Source organism: Panthera uncia (genome assembly GCF_023721935.1).
Source record: "Panthera uncia isolate 11264 chromosome C1 unlocalized genomic scaffold, Puncia_PCG_1.0 HiC_scaffold_3, whole genome shotgun sequence".
NCBI lineage: Eukaryota > Metazoa > Chordata > Mammalia > Carnivora > Felidae > Panthera > Panthera uncia.
The window spans coordinates 14,000,259-14,026,882 of NW_026057584.1; the positions used below are offsets into that span (position 1 = coordinate 14,000,259).

The 26,624-nt window shown below is 42.5% G+C and overlaps 1 protein-coding gene and 2 long non-coding RNA genes across 7 annotated transcripts in view; 2 read left to right on the forward strand and 1 right to left on the reverse strand.

Annotated features, from left to right (window-relative positions):
• The window catches only part of CUL3 (cullin 3), a 95,053-nt gene extending 93,779 nt beyond the window's left edge, over positions 1-1,274 (forward strand). For all 5 annotated transcript variants that reach the window (XM_049615832.1, XM_049615831.1, XM_049615833.1 and 2 more), the window contains one exon: positions 807-1,274. In XM_049615832.1, coding sequence (XP_049471789.1) covers positions 807-938 — 132 coding nt within the window. In that variant the 3' untranslated portion in view covers positions 939-1,274. The remainder of the gene's footprint in view (positions 1-806) is intronic.
• Positions 1,275-6,885: 5,611 nt separating this feature from the next.
• On the forward strand, positions 6,886-12,477 carry LOC125911758 (uncharacterized). Its single transcript, XR_007454439.1, has 2 exons — positions 6,886-8,789; positions 10,233-12,477. It is a non-coding gene; the product is annotated as an uncharacterized LOC125911758 (long non-coding RNA).
• An 11,618-nt stretch (positions 12,478-24,095) lies between these two features.
• Positions 24,096-25,563, reverse strand: LOC125911754 (uncharacterized). Its single transcript, XR_007454435.1, has 3 exons — positions 25,478-25,563; positions 25,322-25,378; positions 24,096-24,579 (listed from the first exon to the last, which is right to left on the reverse strand). It is a non-coding gene; the product is annotated as an uncharacterized LOC125911754 (long non-coding RNA).
• Positions 25,564-26,624: the final 1,061 nt, after the last annotated feature.

Here is a 26,624-nt window from a genome sequence, read left to right on the forward strand (position 1 = left end):
CAAGAGAGGCAGGGAGGCAGGGTAGATCAGTGGGGAAAGCATGAACTTTGGGGGCGGAAAGGTTTAGATTCTCATCTCAAACTGTTGGTTCGGTTTGCTTTCAGTTTATGTCAGTCTTGCTGCCTGGCTATGTTCCTCACTTTACAGGGTTAAGAGCATTAAATAAGTTAACATATACAGAGTGACCGATACATAGTGCACAGTCAGACCTCGGCTGCTGCTGTCGTTACTGTTTTATTATCAGCGATGTCACAATACCTAGAATCCTGACAGCAGTTGGAGAAAAGAACAACAGCAGTAGCCCTTACAACCGACCAGACATTGCCATCAGTCTCATGAGGCTAAGTTAACTTTTCCAGGGTCCCAGTGCTAGTAAATGGAAGAGCTGGGACTTGAATCTAGATGCTCTGGGTTCAGAGTCTGTGCTCTTAAAGACGTTATGATTCCGAAATTCTGTGAATGGGAGAATAACCCAGAAGTTTAGATGATAGCATCAAAATGGTTAAGCCATAGTGTGGTATACATTCATGCTAACATATTCCACCTAACTCAACTACTGACCCACCTTAGCATTCACGTTCTGATGAGGTATATTCTAACCCGTACGTTACATTTTCAAATAAAACCTATTTTGATTTTCAAAGTCAATTTTTGACTTTAGTAGTCACATTAGTAGAGTTTGATACGAATCTTAAAATGACACATCAGTTCTGTTCAAAGGTAAGAATTTTTCTGTGTTTACATGGAAATGTTAAATATTTTTTAAAGTTTCTGGTAGGAATTCGTTGTTCTACTTTCTCTTCTAGGTAACTCAGCAGTTGAAGGCTCGATTCTTACCAAGTCCAGTTGTTATTAAGAAACGTATTGAAGGACTTATTGAGAGAGAATATTTGGCACGAACGCCTGAGGATCGCAAAGTATACACATATGTAGCATAAAATGCGTTCAGAAATTTGATTTATTGGACTGTACTTTTCGCATGGACTGAGAAGTTCTTTTAAATCATTAAATATTAAGACGGCCATCTCTGCTATTAAATTACAGTACATGTTCTAGACCATTCAGATCAAGCCTTTACTCCCTTTGAGAGTTTTCAACATCAATTGATTGAGCTTCAGGCTTTACGTTTATCCCTGTAGAGATCATCTTTACAGTTCCTCGGGAAAATGTGAATGTGCTGCGTTTTGTTTTCAATACTGTATGAAAACAGGAAAAAATAAAACAAAAATTTAGAAAATACAGCTCATTAAAATAAAATTGTTGGATTTCATTTCCCCAGGTCTTCAGTGTTGACGTAAATGTGTTTTGTAGTGTTGCTTAGCACTTTGCGCATTGTATAAGTTGGGTAACAAAAATGGTAAAAGAAATGACACAGTCCCCAGTTATCTTGCTCTGCTTAAGACATTTCTTCAGCTAGTCTTGTTTAATTTAAAGGTTTGATAAATATACAAAGACCCAAGCATACATTTGAGCATGCTTTATTCTACCACTTGCACTTACTAATCCTATAGCCTTATGACCAGGAACCTTTATTTCGGGCTCCACACACTCCCTGATTTCGTTTTTCCCTATTGTAATTTGAGATTTCCCACATTAAGTCATAATGATTAGGTTTTGTTCTGCGTTATCTCTAGAGAGAGAAAATATTTTAGTATGTATAAATTGTACAATAATTTTTTGCTGTTGTACTCACTGCTAATAGTGGATTGTATAGGGCAGTGTTTTTATTTCATTTATTGTAGACAAAAATAAATGATTTCGTATACACACACCCACTAACTCAAGTATGTCAGAGCACAAAGTTGGCAGCTGGTTGTATTTAATTCAGACCCTTTGAAAAGCACATGCAGCCTATACTTAGTTTATAAATATCTTAGGTTGCCCCTCTCTTAAATATATATTTTGGTGAAGCTGGGGTGCACTGTTAATTTTCTGTTTTGAAACGCATTCTCAAGATGCAATAAATATGATTACCTTAATATTTTTTAATGAGATCTTCAGTTCTTGCAGCTGTGTTTTGGGAAGTGATAAGCAATATTTTTCAAACCTGATGATTCTTGGGTATTCAGCTATTGTCCTCCAAAGAGTCATCGTTTCATGTTCTCAAAGATGTACTTTGTGCTGAAGATTCATGTCAGTTATCCTGTGCTTCCAACTTTCACCGATGTTTTTTACCTGATTGATCCGCCAAGGATTATAGTTTGCTTTAACTTCAGAGTATTTTTATCTTCAATTTTATTTAATTTTGTCTCATTTTGTTTTCATAAGACAATGTTTCAGCTGTGTAATCGGGGCAAACCACTATAGGTTTCTGTCTGATAGAAAAGCGAAATGTTACTAATGAGTTCAAATAACAGACTCTTGGTTGACTATCAGTACTGTTGATACATTTATTAGAATGTATGTCTCGGAAGATGGTTTCTGTTTAAATTTATGGTCAAGTTACAACAACTGAATTCTAATATGGATTAAAAACTCCACATAAATATTTTTCCCCATGCGTCTTGGGTTATAATTTTCCTTTTAGAGTTGGCAATGCATTGAATTCTGTCTCCTTTTGGACTGTAGAATTGCAAGCCTCAGGCTCTTAATCTCTACATTTTCCACTTTCACATGATGCAGTTAAGATGCAGATGAAAAGTACCATGAGCATTATTCTCAGCGTACTGTTACCACACTTGAGTGACAGTAGGGCAGGTGTAAAATGGAAAGCTGGCGGGCTCAGCCTTCTGATGTTTACATAACTGGATTTCTGTAATGGGAGGGTGTTTGTCTACGGAAAGATACTGGTACTTGAGATGCCACCGCTTTTCTTACTGCTCTCCATTCCTAATTAAATAATTATAACACCTCGGGAACCAGAACAGCTCAGATGGCCAAGTTAACAAATACGAAAGGGGTAAAAACTTCATTTGAAATCTCAGTAAGCAAAAGTTTAAGTGCCATCTTAAAGTACTAAAAATCAGTGGAGTTAAATTTATGTTTTTTTCTCAAGAAGGGATGTACAGATCAAATCTAGAGCTTAGAGACACTTGTCAGGTTGGGAGCACCGGCTTGATACTCTAAATGCTTACAAATACATTGAAACACATTTCTGAGCTACAGTTGAATTGAATGGCTGCAGAATGGTACCGCATTGAAAAACAAAATTGGGTCACCTAACAGTTTTATGTTTCAACTCGTATTATTTTAGCTCATAACGGTACATGCTGACATTACCTTCTTTTCAGCAAGAGGTTATTCATGCTGTTAATTTCTGGTTTTTAATGTCTTAATTTTAAAGAGGAATATATCCTAACCATTTAATCCTGTTGATGTGAATAAATTTTGATGACTTACTTGAAGAATTTTGAGGGTGGATACATAGTTTTCTAACGACAAAAATGATGTAATCTGTGTTCACTTGCTGAGTTGTAATTCTCTGCTATCATTTTGAAACCCGGGACGGTGTTTCTTTTGAACTGTTACTATATAGTTATATTATTTAAAGATTGAAAATTCGTTGCAACTAGGGAACACAGCCTCACAAAATAAAATGTGGTTGTGAATGCAAGGATTTCTTTTATGTCAGTGAATTTTAAAAGGGGATGGCAGAAGAGATGTCTGTCAAGGATATGAGAATCACCTGTGTAGACTTGTACACACAGACACGTACCACTCCCAAACCCCCAAGATGCTGATACACCTTCTTGGTAAGAATCCTCGTCATAGTAAAGCCCTGTTGATGGTCCACTCCCCACAGTGTGTGTGTAAGTAGCAGGAAAGGCTTAGGAGACAACCAGTGATCTTAAGATTACACCTACATCCCTAGGAAGCTGTTGGGTTGGCATCGTCTCAGCCTCCGAAATGTTACTTAGTTCCTCATTCTGGAAAATAATTCTGATAAGTTAGATCCAGATAATGCTACTTTTGTTCACAGTTTTAGAGACTCACTTCGAATATACAGGGTATTATTTTTGCGTGTCTACTGTCACTTAAGACAATTTTTAAAGCCTAATTTTATATAAGCTGTCTGGTATTTACTGGGAAGAAAACTGTTAGGTGTCAAAATTGAAGAGCATACATTTTATTTATACGGTGCATATAGTCTGGTATTTTGTACTCCACGGATAGGAACGTTAAAACATGCCAGGTTAGCAAAATTATTACGAATTATTTCCATTCTCTGAAGCAGGGATAATTAGTGTTAAGCAAACATTAAAAAACATTTAAGTCCTTATTACCATGTGCCAGACACTGTTCTGAGCGCTTTCTGTGCATTATTTAACTTCGTTGTCACATCAGCTCTATGAGATGAGAACTGTTCATTGTATCAGCATTGCCCAAGGTTACTGCCGGGAGATGGCAGAGCCATGAAGTTGGACCTGGGTTTGATCCTGTGTTCTGACTGCTGAGCCTGAATTCCGTGTTGTAGATTGACACGGCTTTCTGTTTATAAACTATTTTACTTCGTATCTCATTCACATGAAGGAAGGTTAGAGAATGTTGTGTGACAAACTAAACTTAAAAGATAATACATGAAACATCTCAAAGTGGAACTTGAGATAGTTCATATTTTACTGATAATCAGTTTGGGTAGGAAGGGAAACAGGAGGTAATGCCTCCTATTCTGGAATCTTAGTGAAACTTTTACATACTTTAGTGGTTGACGATAGATGCTTAGCTCAAAATCAAATCCTGCATCCTAAAGAACATTTTATTTATGGTGTGCCTTCCCTGAACCAAATCAGCCAGAAGTAAGGCGAGACCTAAGAGAGACCGTGAATTTAGCAAGTGGGGGTGCAGAGGTCCATCACGAAGCTAGCTCTCAGGAGAACATGAATAGCTAGAAAGTCCTGGAAAGTCCTTGAAAAAGTTGACAAGTAGCAAATTTGTGATTATGTCATTTAAATGTTTGATCGTCCAATATTAGGGTCTTAAGTTGAACCTCCAGTGAACCATGCAAAAGTGGCCTTGTAATGATCTGAGGAGCTCCAGATAGGCTTGTATCTTTTTTAATAACTTAAATTCTCAAATTTGAATAGTTGGGTAACAAAGTATAGTTCAAACAATACATGAAACCAAGAATTCTTGCAGTGTGAGAAAATTAAAAATCTAAGTCTCAAAACTTTCTGCAGTTACAATTCTTAGCCTCAGCACGTCTGGCATGCGGTGGGTGTAGGCACTCGGCGAGTCGCAGATGAATGTGCTTAATGATCACTAAGTGTCTTAGAAGAAAGTTTTAAAAGAACTTAATAAGTTAAAATTTGTACTGCATTATTGGAGGTATGACAATATCCGTGGTATGAACATTATATTTTTTACTTCTATAAATGGAAAGGATTTCATCCTTGGTTTTCAACTAGGGAAAAAGTGGAAAATGTAGACTAATTGTTGGTTCAGATGGTGTTTAACACTGATTTTAAAGCCCTCTCGACTCCCACAACACGCCATGAAAAAACCCACACTTAGTGATATAAAAACCCATTTAAGATCCTACTAATAGTTAATAGGGTGTAGGGATTTGGCCCCAAATCTGTCTGATTCCAAAACCTACGCTTTCATGAGTGTTCATGTGTTCCCAGTAACTGGTTGATTTGGTAAACTATGGACAGAACTTTATAAACTGAATTGGAATCTGAAAGTAGATTTTTTGTGTGTGTATTTTGGTGAAAGTTTGTGTTGATTTATTAGAAAGTGTTCCTTGGAGAATTTGATCTCGTGAAACATAGACTGCGTAAGAAAAAAATCGGTATTACTAGCTGTGTGTATTGGTATATATGGTATATGCAAATTACTGTGTTTATAATAATTTTATATAACTGATGTCAGATACCAATATCTGTAGAATTAATCTTATTTCCTATATGATGCTATCCTCTGTATTAAAAAAAATAACCACTGGACTAATTTTTAAATGGAATGGGTTTGTAGGCCAAAAGAGACAGAAGGTTTATCTGAAGGGCACGGGATCCGGTGGGGAGTAGGACAGAATCTGCATCTTGTTCCCGTGTAGCTCTCGCAATGGGCAACCAGTGTAGTGTGTATAACTATCAAATAAGTCTGTTGAAAACCTGTAACTTAAACATCTAAACCAAGAAGTGGAAGGAAGGGGAATGAATGGCCTTCAAAGTAAGAAATCTAGGCACACTGTGTTCATCCCATTTAAAAATTTTCTTAAGTTTGCCTGCAAACCCATTTTCCAATACTCCTAAGAAAAGCATTCTTAATGATTTTTTTAACCAGAATTGGTATTCTCCAAATTTGTAATAAGGCATTCATATTCACCAAAACTGACGTGAGCCAATTAAAAAATAATGCAGTCCATTCTCAAAGAAATGAAGGGTTGTAATCCTTAAGGTTACACAAGAGTGCCACAGAATTTCAAAAACTGTCCCCAAAAGAGGAGCCGCAAGTTCCCTGGTGTTTTAAAACCTAATTGCACACCAGGACTTTCTAGGGAAGCTTCCCAACAGAACTAATGCCTCTTGTAGATTTTTACTTAGTAGGTCCGAAGTGATTTCTTTTGTTCAGCTAAATTTGGGAACCGTTACTTTTGATGATAGGTATTAAAGCTTATAAATTCCCAATTTGAGTTCACTTCATACGCAAGTTGTGAGGTTTTCTTTAACGTCTTACACATAATTAACACCTCAGCTGGTTAAGGTAACATGTTGGTCGAGCCAAGAGGTTTGATCACAAAGTCGAGCTGGTTAATTTCAAGGTAGTCATGGTCACAGATCATAGTACTAATCACAGCCTGCCAATGGTCATCAGTGGATCCTCCTAGGAGTGGGGGTTGGGGGTGGGGGAGGATGAGTCAGTAATAGTGTCCTCATAGTTGAAGAGCAGCCTGCAGTCTTAAAGGTTTTATAATCAGGCCTTCCCCCCCCCCCCCCCCCCCCCCCCCCGCCCCAGCCCCGGGAGAAATTGAATCCAGAAACCAAGTATTCAAAGTTCAGGGGCCTTTATGCCTCTAGTCTAAGAACCATTGATTGTGAAGCAGGTAGTGAGATCTGGGTAACAAAAATCAGTGTGTCTGTGCTGGCAACTTCGTGAGGTCACAAAGTATAAGCCGTAGTCTTGGTTGTCATTGGTGTGATCCCGATGGTGTGAGGTGCTCCTGGCGAAGTTCAGGCTTTGGTCTGATGATCATCCCCTCGATCTGACCTGAGGTGACTCCCTTAAAAACACAATGCTCCCAATTCCCTGTTGCCCAAATCTGACTTCGGGATTATTTCTCAGTAATGAGCTTTCGTAGAATCTCTTCTTCCCGTATTAGTAATTAAGCAAGATACGTGTTTTTGCTTGTTTTGCTCATTATTGAAAACCAAATTAAGACCCGTAAAAATAGCTCCGTCAGATTGGTGTGTAGACTCAGCAAGATTTAAGTAAGTAAGGGAACCCACAAGCTCCTCCACAGGCAAATCCAATTTTCAAGGTTAGTAAAACAGGGAGGGCCCCCTTCCGGCCGGTGCTTGGGTCTCTGAAGGTGCCCTCTGGAGATTACTCACTATCGCTGTTGTGCTCATGACCCTGGCCACGATTATTGCTGCTTCGACCCGAGTGCAGATGCACTCTATCAGTGTTCACTTGTCTTTGTTACTCTTACTTCTCCGTAGGCCTCAACTATGAATCCAGGGGTAGATCTGGGTGACAAACAGCATTGCTGTTCCCGAGGGGGATTTGCCTCAGTAGGGTCTCTTGGAAGATTTGGAGCTTGAATCGAGCGAAGGAGCAGCTGGTAGCATGCCTGTTAACTTCGTTCTCAATAAATGCTAACTTCATTCCAACCCGGCAGTAACAGCATTCCCCCTTCTGTAGTTAATAGCCCTGCATATTAACCCAAGCTGTTACATTAACCTTATTAAATGCATCATACTCTGATCAACTGAGTTTATTGCCTAGAAACTTTCGTTTATAAACTAAATTAGTTCATACTATCCTCCCTCTCCTTTGATCCCGTATAACTAAAAATATAATGCTTACATATTATGAACTTCCTGCAGCCCTTCTTTGAAAGGCCCATTTTTCCTATTTATTTTTTGCAATCAATATGACCAAAAAGCGAGTTACTGAAACAGTTACAATCCGATCACATTGTTGAAATCCAGTTTTGTGCAAATGATCTGCACATGTATGTGTGCATATGGATACGGGTGTACATGTGCACGTGTGTGTGCACATTTGTGTATGCATGGTGAGTGACATTAGATCTTAGAAATAGGAGACGGAGGATGTGTAGATTGATAACTTCTGTTAGAAATTACTAGATACATAGTTTATCAAATGGGAAACGACATAGTAATAAAATGAGTTAAGCTTGTTTTATTTCATTACCTTTGCTGAGAAACAGTGTATTATTAAATATCACTAAAACTATGTTAGGCCAAAAAAAAATGTACATGCAAGCCTACGTAGATGGAACTCTTTAGAAAGTTTGTTGACTAAGAAATAAAGTTGTATTTATACATTAATTCCCCATGGTTAAGTGTGTCATTGTCAGATACAATGATGTGAATAACTTCCTTCTTTGGTAAAAAATGTACTAGAAGCAAATACACGTATAGAGATGTCTACAGTATATACAAAAATGCTATATTTATCTAGCACAACCAAATACGTGATTTATATTCTTTTTATAATTTCAGATGTCAGCTTTCTGCAAGTGTTACACATATCTACAACTTTTTGAAAAGAGTTGGGTGCATGCCCAACTGATCTATCTAATGACTGGATCCATGGGCATCAACTACAGTAGTTCAAGTTCTGTGCCTTTTGGATCGTCTGGCCTCTCTCCCGGTCTGGCTGTGAGTTGCCTCCTTATTCAGGGTGCCCACCTCTAATAGCCCCCTTGCTTCCCCTGTACTGGAGAGGAAACAAAACAATTGCAGAGCCCATTTGCTGTCGAGGAGTGAATGAGGCTAAGACACAAGTTGGGGAGGAGTAAAGGACCTGACTTTGTGACAGTTTGCCTAGATGTTGGGAGGCAATGTGGGTTTGGGTTCTGAAGTGTAGGGGAAATCTAACCTCCAGAATAACAACGCGTAAGCGTGTAGTGTGAAATTGCCTCTGTATCCTGCGCTCCGATTCCTCAAATTTCAGTCATTCCAGCTTTACTAAGAAAACAAACAAAAGACTTCTTTACAAAGAAGTGAAGGCATTGGAAAGGGACCATGGAGGATAGGGTGACAATACTAAATCCCACAAAGAATTCTAGTTTATTCCTTGATTTACTCAAGACAGAGTGTGTGCAATTTAGAAGATACACATCTTTTCAGCAGTGAATGATATTTGTGGTGGGAACTCCCGTTCATCCCCAGGTGGAGTTGGAATGTCGTTGCTAAATGAACATTCCCCATCTGTTCCATAGTCTGTATATTACGTATAACCTACTATGTTCAAAGAATGTGAAGGTAATGAAATGTTTAAACTATATTGAATAATATTTTTTCATGGAATTCGTTTGGGCAACCATTTATTATACATCTTTAAATATTTAACCATATTTAATATGTATCTTCATATGTATTTATTTATATACCTTCTATATGCCAGATAGAGTTTTAGGCACTGGAGACTCAGCAGTGAACAAAACTAGACACACAGATTTGCCCTAAAGAAGAATACGTTAGGGAGAATTGCCAAATATGATAAATTATATAATGTGCAGACTATGCGTACTTTGAGAAAAAATAAAGCAGCTCAAGGGCATGAGGAATGGTATGGGTGGAGGAGAGGTAACGTTGCAGTCCTAACTAGGATGATCAGCCAGGCCTTCTTCCAAAGGTTACAGCTGAGCTAGACAGGGCCTGAAGGAAGCAAAGGAACAAGCAAGCCATGCCATGGTCAGGAAAGGAAGTTCCAGGCCAAGAAGTAGGACAGTTCAAAGACCTGCCCAGAATGGTCAACAGAGAGGAGGCTGACATCACTGGTATGGGGGGCGGGGGGTAGAGGAGGAAGGGGGGAGAAGTAGGAGATGTGGGAGCCCAAGGGGACGGGAACCTGGAGGGCTCTGCAGGACTTGTCAGCCTGACTCTTACTTGAGGGGATTGGAGAACCGTCGCAGGGACGTCAGCATGGCAATGACACAGACCTCCCTCCCTCCCTCCCAAGATTGCTCTAGCCACTGTGTTTTATGGCTATTGCAACAGTCCCAAGGTGAGGACGATGAGCGCGTGGACCAGGATGGTGGACGTGGCCGGGCTGTTGAGTGACCGGATTCTGCATGTATTTCTGTATTTCACCCGTAGCATCTGATGAATAGTGTGTGGGATCTGAGAGAAAGAGACGTCACTGAGGCTCTTAGTCTGAGGAACTGACAAGACAGACGTACCATTACCTAGTCGGGGTGAGTAAGGCGGTTTTGTTTCTTTTTTTTTTTTTTTTTTTTAGGTTTTTGACTTAGTTTATTAGTTATTAATAGTCATTTTTAGAGCAAGTTTAGGTTCACAGCAGAATTGGTCATTTCATCTTGAGGAAGGGGTAAGTTGAGTTCTGTTTAGAGACTTAAGTGTCAGTCTAGTAGACAAGCAAGTGTGCACATCAAGCAGGACCTGGATCCGCCTGGCAGGGGTTTAGGGCAGGGGTGTGGCTGGAAAGACGAATTTCGGAGTTGTGAGTCTGTAGATGGTATTTTTAGCGGGGAGACTAGAAGAACTCACCGAGGTCGCGGCCAGTTACCAACACCCCGTTCCATCTCTGCCATCAGATCTGGGTCCTTGGATGGTCTTCCTTTGCCGGCTGACTCGGTGTGGAGCTTTGTCCCTAGAGGTACTGATGAGACAGCACGGGAGGAGTGGTTTCCTGTCCCGGGTCTGGAGTTCACCACCGGGTTTGGGGAGGGCACTTTTTGTGTTTTTCATCCACCATTTCATGCTGCTTGCGTGGTTTTTCCGGTGCTTGGTGCCCCGGGGCCTACTTCTTTCTCCCCAGCATTTGCCCCACCCCAACTCCAGTGCTTTCTTAAGCCCTTGACCTAGGTGTGGCAGCTTGGCTGAGACCCCCAGACACTGGGCCGATACTGCAGCATGGATCACTGCTACCTCACACCCTCCTCAGCCTACCCGGCCCCATGCACACGTGCTGGGAGACATGACAGCCTTCCTGTGCCATAGTCCAGCCGTCGGGGTTGCGCCTGGCACAGAAGTGTACCGGGTCCCAGCAGAGCCAGGCCTCTCCAGCTCCCGGCCCCCGCAGTGCCTGGTGGCCCGACCCCCTCTGCACCTGTAACCCCCTTTGTCCTACTGATTCCCTGTTATCCCATCATCAACCACAGCTCTCCTGCACCTGGGGGTCTTGTTTCCCTTGACCTTCCCAACATAGACACCCAGCCCCCAAAGCACACCTACCCGTCAGCCTCAGCTCACCTGCATCCCAGAGGGCTGTTCCTGCTTGTCCGGTGACAGTGGGCCAGCAAATTTCTCCTCCTTCCAGTGGGCCTCAGCCTCGCCTTCCTCGGTGAGGGCCGAACCCCTGCCAAGCCTGTCCTTCTTCAAGCACTCTCCCTTGGGCTAAGGTGCCCATTAGAGTTCCCTTGAAATCTCCATAGTCTTCCAAGATGGCTTTCTAATTCCTTATTTTAAACTTCTTTCACTTATATTACTGTGTGGTATCCATCACCTGAGTGGACCCAGACTGATAGAGAAGAGCTGATAGTAACGAGAGAGAAGAAAAGGTCAAGAGGTTTGAGCTCTGGGGGCACCTCGCCATTCAGAGGCTGGGAAAGGGACTCAGATCTGAGTCGGGGTAAGCAAGTGGCCTGCTTCCAAGGGAGGACCATCAAAAGAATGTGGCATTGTATCACTGGAGCCACACAAAGAACGTATGTACAAAGAAGGAAATTACTGACTATGTAAAAAAACTGTAAGTCATATACGACGAGCAATGAGCGTGACAATCAGGATGTAGCGACATGAACATCACCAGCTGCCTTCGCAAAAGCAGAAACATTGGACGGAATCTAGAGAGTCTATCAACCTGCTACCCAAGGCGAGACTGCTTTTGAGGTGCCCTTGACAGATCTTCTACCTGATAAACATCCTAATTTGCTTACAGTATCACTATTTACTTACGTTATTCTACTTATGAACTTTAGGGCTTTCTGTCGTTTTCAAATAATCGGAGGCATCAGTTATTATGGAGAAAGCATAGGATGTACTCCAATGCTTCCTTATGTGTATTATTTTAACTAATATTTATTGAGTGTCTACTGCATTTCAGGTATTGGTCTAGGAACTGGGATAGGATAGTGAAATAGCAAAGCGAAGAGCCTGCCATCATGAAGTTTCCATTTTGATGGGAGACACGGGTAGTAAGCTAGCGAACGAGTACATAAACTAGGGTGTTTTCAGAGCGATACGTGCAATGAAGGAAATAGAGCAGAGTGCCAGAGGAGTAGGAATTGTATCAGTGGTTAGACAAATCCTCTCCAAGGAAATAGCATTTGAGCTAAGATCTAAATACGAAGAGAGTGGTGAACAAAAATCTACACCAAAAGCATGCTAGATAGAGAGTGTGACAAATAGAAAGAGAGAAGGATGTGGATTCACGGGGCCAAAGGAGAGCAAGACCTCAAGCAGTGTGGAATCTGGGAAATAAGTAGAAGATAAGGTCAAAAGACAGGCAGGGGGAATTCTAGTTTCCATCACGATGGAGCAACAGGGGTGAGATTTACACTCCAGCCCTAAGCAATTAGAGAACTAGGCAAATTATATATAAGACATTGGTTTTCAGATTTTGGAAAACATGTATTTATAACTGTGATCCTTGAGAAAAGGGGGAAAATGAGGTGATCCCTATGATTGCGCTAGGTCACGATGGGGTGGCAGTTTCCAGGCTTAAGTACGGGGACGGGGGAGCCCCAACAGACCCTGGGAGTTTTGCTAAGTTGAAGAGTCCAAGATCAAAGTTTAGGGTGGTCAAAGATTGGATGGAATCTGTGGGTCCTGGTCCAGAGGAGAAAGCCCTGGACACCTGCAGAGGTGTCCTCTCAAGTCTTTGGCTGAGTATTGACCTGAGCATTCATGAGAGGAGATTACCCAAAGCCAAGGAAAGATCCACCAGAAAGGAGAATGTAGAAGATTCTCAGAGCCCATACAGACTGGGAATCATCTGTGCCCCTATCAGCCAAGTGGAAGAGTCTCACAAAACAAAGGCATTGGATAGAATCCTCAGAAGGGTGTCAACTTAGAAGAAAAGCAAAATTAGCTGTAGACTAACGGCTGCTCTGGACCAACACCAACAAGGATCAAAAGTAAACCTCAAAGTTTACCAACTAAGTCCAAGTACCTTAACTATGAACCAGTGTGTGAAGGAATACAACAAAATTCTGCAATCGATACATGGAATTCACAATATCTGGCATCCAATAAAAAACATAACTAGAGCAGCGCCTCGTTAGCTCAATCAGCGGAACATGCAACTCTTGATCTCAGAGTTGTAAATTCAAGCCCCACATTGGGTGTAGAGATTACTTAAAAATAAAATCTTTATAGTTTATTTATTTATTTTGAGAGAGAGAGAGAGAATGGGAGGGGCAGAGAGAGAGAGAGAAAGAGAGAGAAAGAGAGAGAATTCTAAGCAGGCTCCACACTGTCAGCACAGAGCCTGATGCGAGTCTTGAACTCATGAACTGTGAGACCATGACCTCAGCCTAAACCAGAAGTTCAACATTTAACCCAGGTGCCCACTTAAAAATAAAATCTTTTTCTTTCTATTTTTTTTCAATGTTTATTTTTGAGAGAGATAGAATGTGAGGGGGAGAGGGGGAGAGAGAGAGGGAGACACAGTATCCGAAGCAGGTTCCAGGCTCCGAGCTGTCAGCACAGAGCCTGACGCGGGGCTCGAACTCACAAACCATGAGATCATGACCTGAGCCGAAGTCAGACGCTTAACTGATTGAGCCACCCAGGTGCCCCAAAAATAAAATCTTAAAAACATTACCAGACAGGCCAAGAAATAGAATATTGACCCATAATCAGTAGAAAAATAAAAGAAACAGACCCGTAATGTCTGATGAAGTAGCAGGCAAGTACTTTTGAACAGCTCTTATAAATCCAGTCCACGTATTCCGAAAGGAGAGAAAAAGAAGATCCTAAAGGGGAGAGAAACAGATGATGTGAAAAAGACCCTAATGGAACTTTTAGAGATGAAAAATACAGCATCTGAAATGAAAAACACATTGGGTGAGATTAAAGCAGAAAAGCTCAACTTTGAATACATAGGGGTAGGAGCTATCCAGGAAGCATGGAGACATTAAAAACAAAACAAAACAAGAACAAAGCATCAATGACTTTCAGCACAATATTAAATGATCTAAAATATGTGTAATTGACGTCCCAGTAGGAGAGCCAGGGAGAGGAACTGAAAACATACCGAAGAAATAATCAACTACATTTTTCAAAATCTCGTGACTATAAATCAGTGGTTGGAAAACTATCACCTTGTGGGCCAAATCTGTCCTGATGACTACTTTTATAAATAAAATTTTATTGGAACACAGCGATGCTCATTTATGCACTATTTGCATATCATGGTTGCTTTTGAGTAGTTGTAATAGAAGCTATATGGGGTGCAAAGCCTAAATTCTTTAACTGTCTAGCCCTTTCCAGAGAAAAATTGCCAGGGGATTGGAAGAGAAGATTAACTGCAAAAGGACCAGGAGAGAACTTTTTGGGTTGATGGTATTGTTCTATATCATGAGTGTGGTAGACATTACATAATTATGTATATTTGTCAAAGCTCATTGAAGTGTACTGTTAAAATTGGTAAGTTTTATTGTATGTAAATTGGGCTTCAATGAAGCTAATTTTTCCAAATACATTAGGTAAAGGGCTAGTCCAACCTCTTTCAGCCTTTGATAAAGAGTTTGGCTTGCTTGCATTTTAAACGTAATCAGCAGGGGATGGGGGGGCGGGGTGTGCCTGGGTGGCTCAGTGGGTTAAACATCCGACTTTGGCTCAGGTCATGATCTCACGGTTTGTGAGTTCGAGCCCCACATTGGGCTCTGTGATGAAAGCTCAGAGTCTGGAGCCTGCTTTGGATTCTGTGCCTCACTCTCTCTCTGCCCCTCTCCCGCTTATGCTCTGTCTCTCAAAAGTAAATAAATGTTAAAAAATATATATATGTAATCAGCGGGAAGCCAATGAAGAGTTTTAATCAGGGGAGGGATAACTTGAAATTTTAAGTGGCAATTTAAACAGTAGTGTGGTGAATGAGGGACAAGAGCTAATTTAAAGGGTTTTACAGTATTCTCCTTACGAGATAATGGTGGCTTTGAACTCAGATGATAAGGTGGATTGGCCATATGTTTTTGAGGTAGATTGAGCACTCTTGCTGATTGGATATGGAAGCCAAGGATGGAACCGGACAGTATTTTAAGGGCTTGGACCAGGAGGAGGGTGATGATGCTCTTTACTGCGATGGGAAAGACCAGGGGAAGGCCAAGTCCAGAAGGTGAAAGCCAAATTTTGTCTGATTCGCTCTGTGTATGCCAGATAAATGATAATGTTTTATATACACGCTCCTTTTGTTATTGTAGTTGAATACAGACGTTCCTAACTTGGCAATTAGAGAAGTTCACTCTCCCTGTGGTCTACTAATGCTTTGAGAGAGAAACCAGCATTTCGACAATCGACAGCTGTGTAAATGGAAGATTCCTCTTTTAGATCTAGTGTAGTCTAGATCATTGTGAAGTCTTACATCATTCCTCTTCCCAGAAGATATTTAAAATTATGTTGGAGCAAAATTAAAACATCAGTGAGGAGGCATTTTGGATGGCAGTTGCACTCACTATAATCAGTAAGGAGATTAAATAAGATAATTTCACTGTGTCGATCTTCAGCAATTGACCCTCCTTTCACACTTTGAGTTCTCTTATCTCCCCAAACCACCTTAGTACCCCCAAGATTCTGACATTCAAACTCTACCATTTGCGAGCTCGTTGTCTTTCATGGTGTGCTAATTGTATTTGGAAAAATGGTTAACCCACGTGTGTCCTTTTAATTTTTATCGTAAAAAGAATCTGCTTATGAGCTACACGTACAGTATGCATCTAACTAATGATTCACACACTTAACTGTATTTTGCGAAAATCGATACCAGCAAATCAAGTTCTTAAAAGTTAGAGGGCTCTCTCCTTTTTATGTTCGTTCTTTGAAAAGGAGTCCTGCTTCTCTCTCCAACCTTCTCCAACCTCCCTCCTCGGCAGCAAAAGCCTTCACCAATTACCTCGTCTTCTCGCGGTGTTGGCCACACCGTACACGGAAGCAAAGCAGAACCAAGAAAATTAGTTCCGAGTCTGCTGATGTCTGGAAGCAACTTGTCACCTGGAGGCAGAGCCCTCAGTGAAGGAGTGTCTGGGGTTCACCCCAGCCTGACTCCAGCTTGGATCCTTCAATTCCTTGTCCGTGTCCGATGCACCCTTTCATCTTACGAGGTTCTGATTGCTTCTACCACACGCCTACTGTAACCCTCCCGGTACAGTTTCCACACCGAAACTTTCTCTTGCTGCTTCTCTCCTTTCTCCTACCTACTGAACTTGAGGTCAGGTATATTTCTTTTGTCTCCAACCAGAAGAAGAAATTGGTGCCTTTTGAGGGAGTGAGCTCCCTGACAAAACATCTTCTGCAGGCTGGATATGTCCATTCTCACCATTCAAAAACGAAATTGAGACTTGACTACAGTGTGAAGGGGACAGCTGTCAAATGTAGTCTCCTGGCCTCCAGCTGTGGGATCTGACGTCTCAGTCCCATTTAATTCTTCCAATAATTGGCACTGTCCTTTAAAAATTCTGATCTACAGGCACCTGGGTCACTCTGTCGAGTGTCCGACTCTCGATTTCAGCTCAGGTCATGATCCCAGGGTCGTGAGTTTGAGCCCGGCATTGGGCTCTGCACTGAGTGTGGAGCCTGCTTTAAGCTTCTCTCTCTCCCTCTGCCCCTCTCCCCCATTCCCACTCTCTCTCTCTCCCTCTCAAATAAAAATAATAATAATACATTTAAAAAGTCTGATCTACAAAGAATCACAAATATTTGCATTTTTCTTGATTTTAAACTAAGTCCAGTCATTATAAATCAACTCTTTTTGGTTGGATCTGAGTTCTTTCCTGATGTAGAATCCAAGATTCCTAGATATCTTCTAGTCCTTCCCCAGTAGACCTTCAATTTCTTGGAGTCCCCGGATCGACTGCGTGTATTTTCCTGTGCGTGCTCGCGTGCACACATAACACATCCTTTGTTGTTGTTTATTGTTGTTTTCTTCATTTCAAATCCATTTGTTCCAGAGTGAAAACTACTACTAAGTGGATTGTGTTTGCCTGGAGGTATGAGTTTCCTATGGCTGCTCTGATAAATTACCACGATACGGTGGCTCAAATTTATGACCTTATAGTCTGGAGGTCAGGAATCCCAAATCAGTGTCACTGGTGTAAGGCCATTGCACCAGCAGGGTTGTGTCCTCGTCGGCACTAGGAAAGAGAATCCATTTCTTTGTCTTCACTAGCTTCTGAAGGATGCCTACGTTCCCGTGGTGTTCTTTGAAATTCTTACGTTCTTTCGGGGGGCTCACGGTCCCCCACCCTCAAGGCCAGCATGGAAGTTCCTCAAAACTCTCTCCTCCTCCCCCCACCCCACTTCCCTATCATGTCACCCCTTTGTCTCAGACTCTGACTCCTCTGCTTCCCTCTTACGGGGACCCTGTAATCCTATCAGGCCTATACTAATGACCCCAGATAACCTTCCCTCTCAAAATTTTTAAAAATTTTTTAATGTTGATTTATTATCTTTGAGAGAGACAGAGTGTGAGCGAGGGAGGGGCAGAGAGAGAGGGAGACACGGAATCCGAAGCGGGCTCCAGGCTCCGAGCTGTCGGCACAGAGCCCGATGCGGGGCTTGAACCCACAGACTGCGTGCGAGATTGTGACCTGAGCCAAAGTCAGATGCTTAGCGAACTGAGCCACCTCAAGATTTTTAACTTAATCATATCTGCAAAGTCCCTTTTGCCATATAAAGTAACATATTTGGGGCACCTGGGGGGCTCAGCTGGCTAAGCAATTGACTCTTGATTTTGGCTCAAGGCATGATCTCATGGTTTGTGGGTTCCAGCCCCACATCAGGCTCCGTGCTTACAGCGCAGAACCCGACCGCGATTCTCTCTCTCCCTCTCTCTCTTCCCCTCCCCTGCTCTCACTCTCTCTTTCTCAAACGAAATAAATAAAATAAAAAAAAAAAATACTTGGAAATTAAAAAAATAATAACATTCACAGGTTCCAGGGATTAGGATGGGTGTGGACGTTTGGGGGAGGGGCGGGGAGGCACTATTCAGCCTGTCACACCAAGTAAACTATTTTACCTTTTTCTTCAAAATCTACATTATAATTAGTTAAATGAACCATAGATCAAGATTTCTTTTCTTCTTGGATAGAAGCCCAGGGAGTTTAAAGACCTCTACAGTTGTGTGATGAGTGTTGGGTAGTGAAAACTCAGAGGAGCTTCTAGGTCCCCTCTAGTTTTTTGTCGCCTTGACCAGTTCCTTTTCTTCGGTTACTCACAATATGAAACATTACTTTTGAATTCTTAAAAGTCCATCCTTTAATTGGGCTGGGCAATTCATTTGAAGAAGACCATGTAAAAGCGTTTTGCCAGTAGAAAACTCATGTGAAGATAAGGCCAACGGTGTCATTTTGTGTCTTAATTCTCTCCCTGCTGAGGGCAGTGTGTTTGCTAATGTATCCTCTTCGGGTCTGAAATATCAAAAGTAATTTGAAAAACTGGTGTAAAATTAGGCTGATCTAGCTAGTTGCCATCCAGAATCTACTACATGCAAGGAACCTAACTACCTTAAAGAACATGCCGTCCAAATGAAAAGACAAGACGGATCACACGACTACTTAGCCATGTGGGGAGTGGGGAGTGCAGGCATTATGTGAGAGAGAGCCAATACAGGGGCGCCTGGATGGATGGCTCAGTTGGTTAAACTTCCGACTTTGGCTCGGGTCATGATCTCATGGTTCCTGAGTTCGACTATTGCATTGGGCTCTGTGCTGACAGCTCAGAGCCTGGAGAATGCTTCGAATTCTATGTCTCCCTCTCTCTGTCTCTGCTCCTCCCCTGCTTGTGCTCTCTCTTTCTCTCTCGCTCTCAGAAATGAATAAACATTAAAAAAATTAAAAGAGAGAGAGCCAATACAGCCAGAAAGGCTTTTATGTTCTTTCTTGCTCCTTCCGTGTTTCCCTTGGCTCAATTTTCATTTGGGAAAAATTGAAGGAGAATGGATAGGAAAGTATAGTTTTGTTTTGTTTTGTTTTTAGTTAATAGACTGTCTTTAATAGACTATTCTTTCAGAGCAGTTTTATGTTTGCAAAAAATTTAGCAGTAAGTTCAAAGAGTTTCCACATATCCCTTCTTCTCTTCATACAGTTTCCCTATTATTAACATCTTGCATTAGTGTGCTACATTTGTCATAACTAATGAACCAATATGGATGTGCTATTGTTAACTAACATTTGCATTTTACATTAGGGTCCACTCTGTGTGGTTCAGTTAAATTGGGTTTTGACAAATGCTTGATATCGTGTAGCCAGTATTCCAGTATCATACAGAATAGTGTCACTACCATAAAAATCCCCTGGCTTCCATTAGGGGCGTTTGGGGGGCTCAGTCGGTTGAGCGTTCGACTTCGGCTCAGGTCACGATCTCACGGTTCGTGAGTTCGAGCCCCGCATCGGACTCTGTGCTGACAGCTCAGAGCCTGGAGCCTGCTCTGGATCCTGTGTCCCCCTCTCTCTCTGCCCCACTCCTGCTTGTGCTCTCTGTCTTTCAAAAATGAATAAACATAAAAAAATAAAAATAAATCCTCTAGCTTCCATTTATTCATGTCTCCTGCTTCCCTCAAACTTCTGATAGCCACTGAGCATTTTACTCTCTACAGATTTACCTTTTCCAAAAAAAGGTCACATAGTTGGAATTCTATATAGCACGTAGCCCTTTGTGACTGGCTTTATTCGTTTGGCGATACGTATTTAAGTTTCCTCCGTTTGAGTCCTTTCATGACTTGATTACGAATTTATTTTCATCACTGAATAATATTCCATTGTAGGGGTGTACCTCACTTGGTTTATCCATTCACCTAGCAAAGGACAGCTTGGTTGCCTCCAGCTTTTCACAACTATGGAGAAAGCTGCCATAAACATTCGTATGCGGGTTTTGCGTGGACCTAAGCTTTCAACTCTTTTGGGTGAATACCGACGATTTCTGCACCGTATCTTAAGACTATGGTAAGCTTCAGTAAGAATCTGTCAAACTGTCTTCCAAAGCAGCTGTACCATTTGGCGTTCTTGCCAGCAGTGAGAGTCCTTGTTCCTCCACATCCTCGCAGACATTTGTTACTGTTAGTTTCTGGATTTTAGTGCTTCCGAAAGGCGGGTGGTGGTATCTCATCGTTAATTTTCATTTGCAGTTCCCTAGTGACACATGATGAGGGGCGTCTTTTCACGTGCTTATCTGCCACCTGTATATCTCCTGTGGAGAGGTGTCTGCGCAGGTATCTTGCCCATTTCAAAAAGTGGATTGTTTTCGTATTGCTGAGTTTTTAGAGTTTTTTGCATGTTTTCAGAAGTTCTTTATTAGATACGTGTTGCGCAAATATTTTCTCCCAGTGTGTGGCTTGTCTTTTCATCCTTTGAACCATGTGTTGACCATGTTTGCAGAGCAAAAGTTTAAATTTTGGTGAAGTCCATCTTACCAGCTTTTTCTCTCATGGATCAGGCTTTTGGTGTTGAATCTAAAAGTTCGTTGCCAAACCTGAGGTCACGTAGATCTCCCCCCTGTGTTACACTCCACATGTTTTATAGTTTCAAGTTGCATTATTAGGTATATGATCCATTTGAGTTAATTTTTGTGAAAAGTGCAAGGTCTGTGTTGAGATTCACATTTTTTTTTTTTTTTTTTTTTTTTTTTTGGGCATGAGGATATCCAATTCTGCCACTAAATATTTATGGAAAAGATTATCTTTTTTCCATTGAATTGCCTTTGTTCCTTTGTAACAAATCAATTGACTATGCTTGTGTGAATCTATTCGTGGGCTCTCTATTCTGTTCCATTGATCCACTTGTCCATTCTTTCACCAATAGCATGCTATTTTGATTATTATAGCTTTATATATAGTGAGTCTTGAAGCCAGGTAATGTCAGGTCTTTAACTAGAACATACAGTTTTTTTTTAATTTATGTTCTTCTTTTATGAATATAATTTATTGTCAAATTGGCTTCCATACAACACCCAGTGCTCATCCCAACAGATGCCCTCCTCAATGCCCATCAGCCATTTTCCCCTCTCCCCCACCCCCCTATCCACCCTCAGTTTTGTTCTTTGTATTTAAGAGTCTCTTGTCATTTGCCTCCCTCCCTCTGTTTGTAACTATTTTTTTCCCTTCCCTTCCCTTCCCCCACAAGATCCACATATGAGTGAAAACATATGATATCTGTCCTTCTCACTTATTTCACTCAGCATAATACCTTCCAGTTCCATCCACGTTGTTGCAAATGGCAGGATTTCATTCTTTCTCGTTGCCAAGTAGTATTCCATAAAACATACAGTTTTTAATATAGCCCACACGTGCTTCCATGAAATATGACCATTTAGATGAAGTTCTTTCCTTGTGATTTTACATTTTTTCCCTGTTTGTGAAAGTTCTAGGAGATTCTACATTCCGACCTCTTTCACATGCAGAACAATTTGCTGGTACCGATGGGCTTGAGGTAGGAAATTATTATTACCTACTACGAGAAAACAAGGATTTCCTCTTCCTAAACTATTACCGTTTGCCTTGAATGGATTACATAATAATATCGCACTGCGCGGAAGCTGGTACGCCTCAGTCCCTCCCACGCCCAGCCGTTAACGATCAGGCACTTGTGAGCAAAAGTGCAGTCTAGACACAGGTTGTTTTGATCTTCCTCCCTCTCCTGGCTCCTCACCCAGGACTCCTCATGTGGAAAGAAAATACTCTCTCACCATCCAAACCAGAGATGGGTGCCATCAACAGCGCTCGGTGCTGTAGGTGTTAACGGAGAGGGTACAGATGAGACGGGCCTGTTTACCGTCCGTTCTCTTGCAGGGGAAGCTTCCGTACCCAGCAAATTCCCCGTGGCCACTGCGGGAAGAGAATAACCCCCACAGGCTTCCACCGCTCAGGAGGGTCACTTTTAGCTCCCAAGAGATCAGATCACCCCAACACCCTCTCTACCTAAGCTACAGCCACCTGCGGCCGGATACCAACAGAGCCCGCATCTCATGAAACAACGGGGCTGTGGTATCACAGGTGAAATTGGAGACAGGCAGACAGCAGGATATCTCGAGCAGGTTGGCCACTTGGAAATAGGATGCCAAATTAATAGTCCATAAATGGCCCCGATAAGACAGAATGAATGCAGAAAGCAGAAGGCAATTTTTTAAGTCTTTTTTTATTTTTAAATTCTTTATTTTGGAGAAGGAGAGTGAGCGAGCAGGGGAGGTGCACAGAGAGAGAGAGAGAGTGGGGGACAGAGGATCTGAAGCAGGCTCCGTGCTGACGGCAGAGAACCCAATGCAGGACTTGAACTCACTCACAGTGAGATCATGACCTGAGCTGAAGTCAGACGCTTACCCGACTGAGCCACCCAGCGGCCCCAGTAGAAGACAGTTTAACAAGATTTAAACATTTCAGGGATATGGCAGCAATAAATCAATCTTGTCATTAGAAAGGACTATTTATAAAAAATAAGAAAGACTTCTTCGAAATAAACCATAACTGTCAAAAAAATTTTAACTTATTAGAAGCACTGGTGGGGAAAACATTCCCCAAAATGGAAATAATGATTTAGAAGGGTAAATAAGCATTCCAGGGTGCAAAGCAAAAAGACCACGGAAGAGAATTTCTAAAAGAAGAGACATACAGAGTAGACCAAAGGGACCTCATATTTGTGCATAGGAGGGTTAGGAAACCAGCCAGCCGATGAAGAATAAGAAAATAAAAAAAACAAAACAAAAAAAACACAGGTACCTAGAGAACATTTCCCCACTTTTAACAATTATGTGGATTTTGGGGGCGCCTGGCTGGCTCCAGCGGTTAAGTGTCCAACTTCGGCTCAGGTCACGATCTCATGGTTCAAGCCCCACGTGGGGCTCTGTGCTGACAGCTCAGGGCCTGGAGGCTGCTTCGGATTCTGCGACTCCCTCGCTCTCTGCCCCTCCCCCGCTCGTGCTTGGTCTCTCTGTCTCTCAAGAAGAAACATTAAAAAATAAATTTAAACAACAACAAAAAAAGAATCATGTGAATTTTTTTACTCAAAATGCCTCGCCAATGTTGGCGGGACCATTGAGAAATCGGAAACAAATTGAAAAACACGGATTCAACTTCTAAGGCTAAAAATAAGCATTTTCCAAAAGAGACGCAAAATATAGTTTGCCTGCGAAGGAAAGAGAATCAGAGTCCCAGGCGAACGCTCGCCTGCAGCGCCAAATGCCAAGAGCAGTGAAGAGCCACGTTGGCAAATCTCTGGGGAAGCGTTTCGCGCGGGTTCCAGAGCAGGCAGCGGGCAGGCCCTCGTCCGCTCCAGCTCGAGCTCAGCAATCCACCCCGCAGCCTTATGGGGCTGGCTCCGCACCCCACACCCCTGCGTGTGGGAACCAAGGTGAAGGCTGCATATGTAGATCCTCCTGTCCTGTGAGCACGTGGCCCTCCCTGCACCTCCGACTCCTCCCCTGCCTCCCCACTACCCCAGCCCCGGGCAAGAGAGGCCCCATCACCATATCACCATGTTGGCAGGTCTCTTCCCTGCCCTCCCACCCTACCTCCCACCTCAAGCCCCCCACCCCCCCCCCCCCCCCCCCCCCCCCCCCCCCCCCCCCCCCCTACCTCCTCCCCTCCCCCGCCTCTTTGGCCTCTTCAGCCTCTTCGTCTTGCTCTTCCAACTGTCCTCCAGGACCAGGACAGACAGACAAACTCCCCTTTCACTTCCTCTGTTTAACACCCACCAGCAATCCCTTCTGGCGGACAAAACTATTTTCGATGAACTGCGGGAGAATTACTCCTTTGTGGTCGGGGCCTAGCATTTGATATATTCAGGGGAAGCAAAGGAGTTTAGACGGGCCTTTGTTTTTGACAGACTTTCAAGCATTTTTGCCTATTGTCTTCTTGCGAAATGCCATTTAAATGTCAGCAACTGAAAAGTCTTTGTTCGCGGTTGCATTTCTTCTCTAACAAGTGAATCTTCCTAAGTCTCACTCTCCGACATCTCTTGGTGGCAGACGGACACCTTGGGCTCACGTGCGTGTGGGAAAAGGCAAAAAAAGAGAAAGCCTGCGAATGTTTTTAAAAACATGATCTCCATTCTGCCTGCACAGACTTTAGAGTTAAGCCTGAAGAGTTTTCATAAGGCAGTTGTGAAGTTTAAGGCAAGAATTATTTTTTCAAAGAGGAGAGGCCCACTATGAAAATGCTCTCGGCGAACTTTTATAGCTCTATTCTCTCATGTTCAGTGAAGCAAAGTGAAACACTAATAAATAAAACGGTAACAAAATTTCATCCCATTGGGAAAGTTAAGGCTCTTCTAAGTAACACCTGTCGGAAAGAAAACCAACATTGAAATTACAAGCTCCTTAAAATCAGAGGAGGGGCGCCTGGGTGGCGCAGTCGGTTAAGCGTCCGACTTCAGCCAGGTCACGATCTCGCGGTCCGTGAGTTCGAGCCCCGCGTCAGGCTCTGGACTGATGGCTCGGAGCCTGGAGCCTGTTTCGGATTCTGTGTCTCCCTCTCTCTCTGCCCCTCCCCCGTTCATGCTCTGTCCGTTCATGCTCTGTCTCTCTCTGTCCCAAAAATAAATTAAAAAAAAACGTTGAAATCAGAGGACGACGGGAATATTAGCTCTTAACTGCTGTGGGATTTGGCCACGGTCGCGCACCGAAGAAAATGTAGGATTCAGTGCTTCTGTTATTTGGGAAGAGACAAAGCATTCAATTCAAGTACATAATAAAAATAGCACAGGGCACGTCTGTGTGGCTCCATCATGAAGTGTCCGACTTCAGCTCAGCTCAGGTCATGACCTCACGGTTTGTGAGCTCGAGCCCTGCATCCGGCTCTGTGCTGACAGCTCAGAGCCTGGAGCCTGCTTCTCCCTCCCTCTCTGCCCTTCCTCCGCTTTCATTCTGTCTCTCTCTCTCTCTTCCTCTCTCTCAAAAATAAACAAACATTTAAAAAATACCACAAAACAAATCAAAAAGAAGGAAAAGAAAATAATAAATATGAAACTAGAAATTAATTGATAAACAAAAGTCGAAGCAATGAATAAAACAAAGGGTCTGACCTTTGGTGGGGGTGCGTGCATCAATTTTTAGCAAAACAAATTCGTTCTCAAGTTCGTCTGAAAGAATAAATGAAGACCATTCATTAAAGATACCAGATTGGACACACATTTTCAACCTCCACTCCCTCCTAAATTCCTACAAAAATGAGAGAGAACCTGTTTTTCCTTGTCTGAGTTATGCAGAATTCCTCAAGACCAGAGGGCAGAAAAAACAATAGCCAAAGTTAGGATCTGCAGAGTGGATGGACAATGGCTGCTGATGTCACAAGCTTCTAGAACTCCTAAGCTGGCAGAGGAGAAAATCAACAAGTGATCTGACTTACACTACAGACCTTTCAAAGTCTCAGGATTGGGACATATCAGGAATCTATAAAAGTGGATGAAAAAGGGAAGCTAAAAGCCGGAGAGGATTGGGTACTAGGCTGTTTAAGAAATTAGGACTCCAAGGACGCCTGGGTGGCTCAGTTGGTTAAGTGTCTGACTCTTGATTTTGGCTCAGGTCATGGGCTCAGGGTTGTGAGATGAGCCCAGCGTGGAGCTCTGCACTGACACACTGAGTGTGGAGGCTGTTCGAGATTCTCTCTCTCTCTCCCTCTGCTCCTCCCCTGCTTGCACATGTGCTCTCTCTCAAAATATAAAATAAAATAAATATTAAAACAAAGAAATCAGGACTCCGATATGCCCTCTGCAGTCTCCACAGAGCCTTTTTGTTGGCTCTCTCGCGCCCCCCCCCCCCAAATTGGACTAGAGTTGTTTGTTTTCATGGAAACAACAAAACAGAAGGTACCAGAACAAGCTGCCTGTGCGGATGTTTGGCTGAAAACAGGGAAGGTAAATGCAAGTTGACACAATGGCTACGAGGCTTTCGGCTTTCTTCCCTGCCGGAGCCCCCAGAAGGCTGACAGCCAGACGGACATCCTCTGGGCAGGACAGACTGGACTCCTCCAAGCAGGAAGTGTACCGACCAAGAGAGGAGACACGAAGGTATCGATGTCAGGGATTTTCCTAAAGCAGCAGCACAGTTGGAGCTTCTCAAAGTGAAGACCATGGTTGACAAGCCTCCTATGGGCATTCAGAGCTACCAGTCTGCCTTTTGGTTGCATATTTGAATAGCCAAAGAGCAAAGAACGTCAAAAGAGCCATCAGCATCCTCAGAGGACTCAGAGAAGATACAGTATGAACAGAGTGAGAACAGGATGCTCTAAGAAAAGGAGCATTTAAAGAGTAAAGAGGGTTTCTTGAAATTAAAAAACCATCACAGAGGTGAAAGACCCAATGGAAGGATTGGAAGCCACGGCTGAAA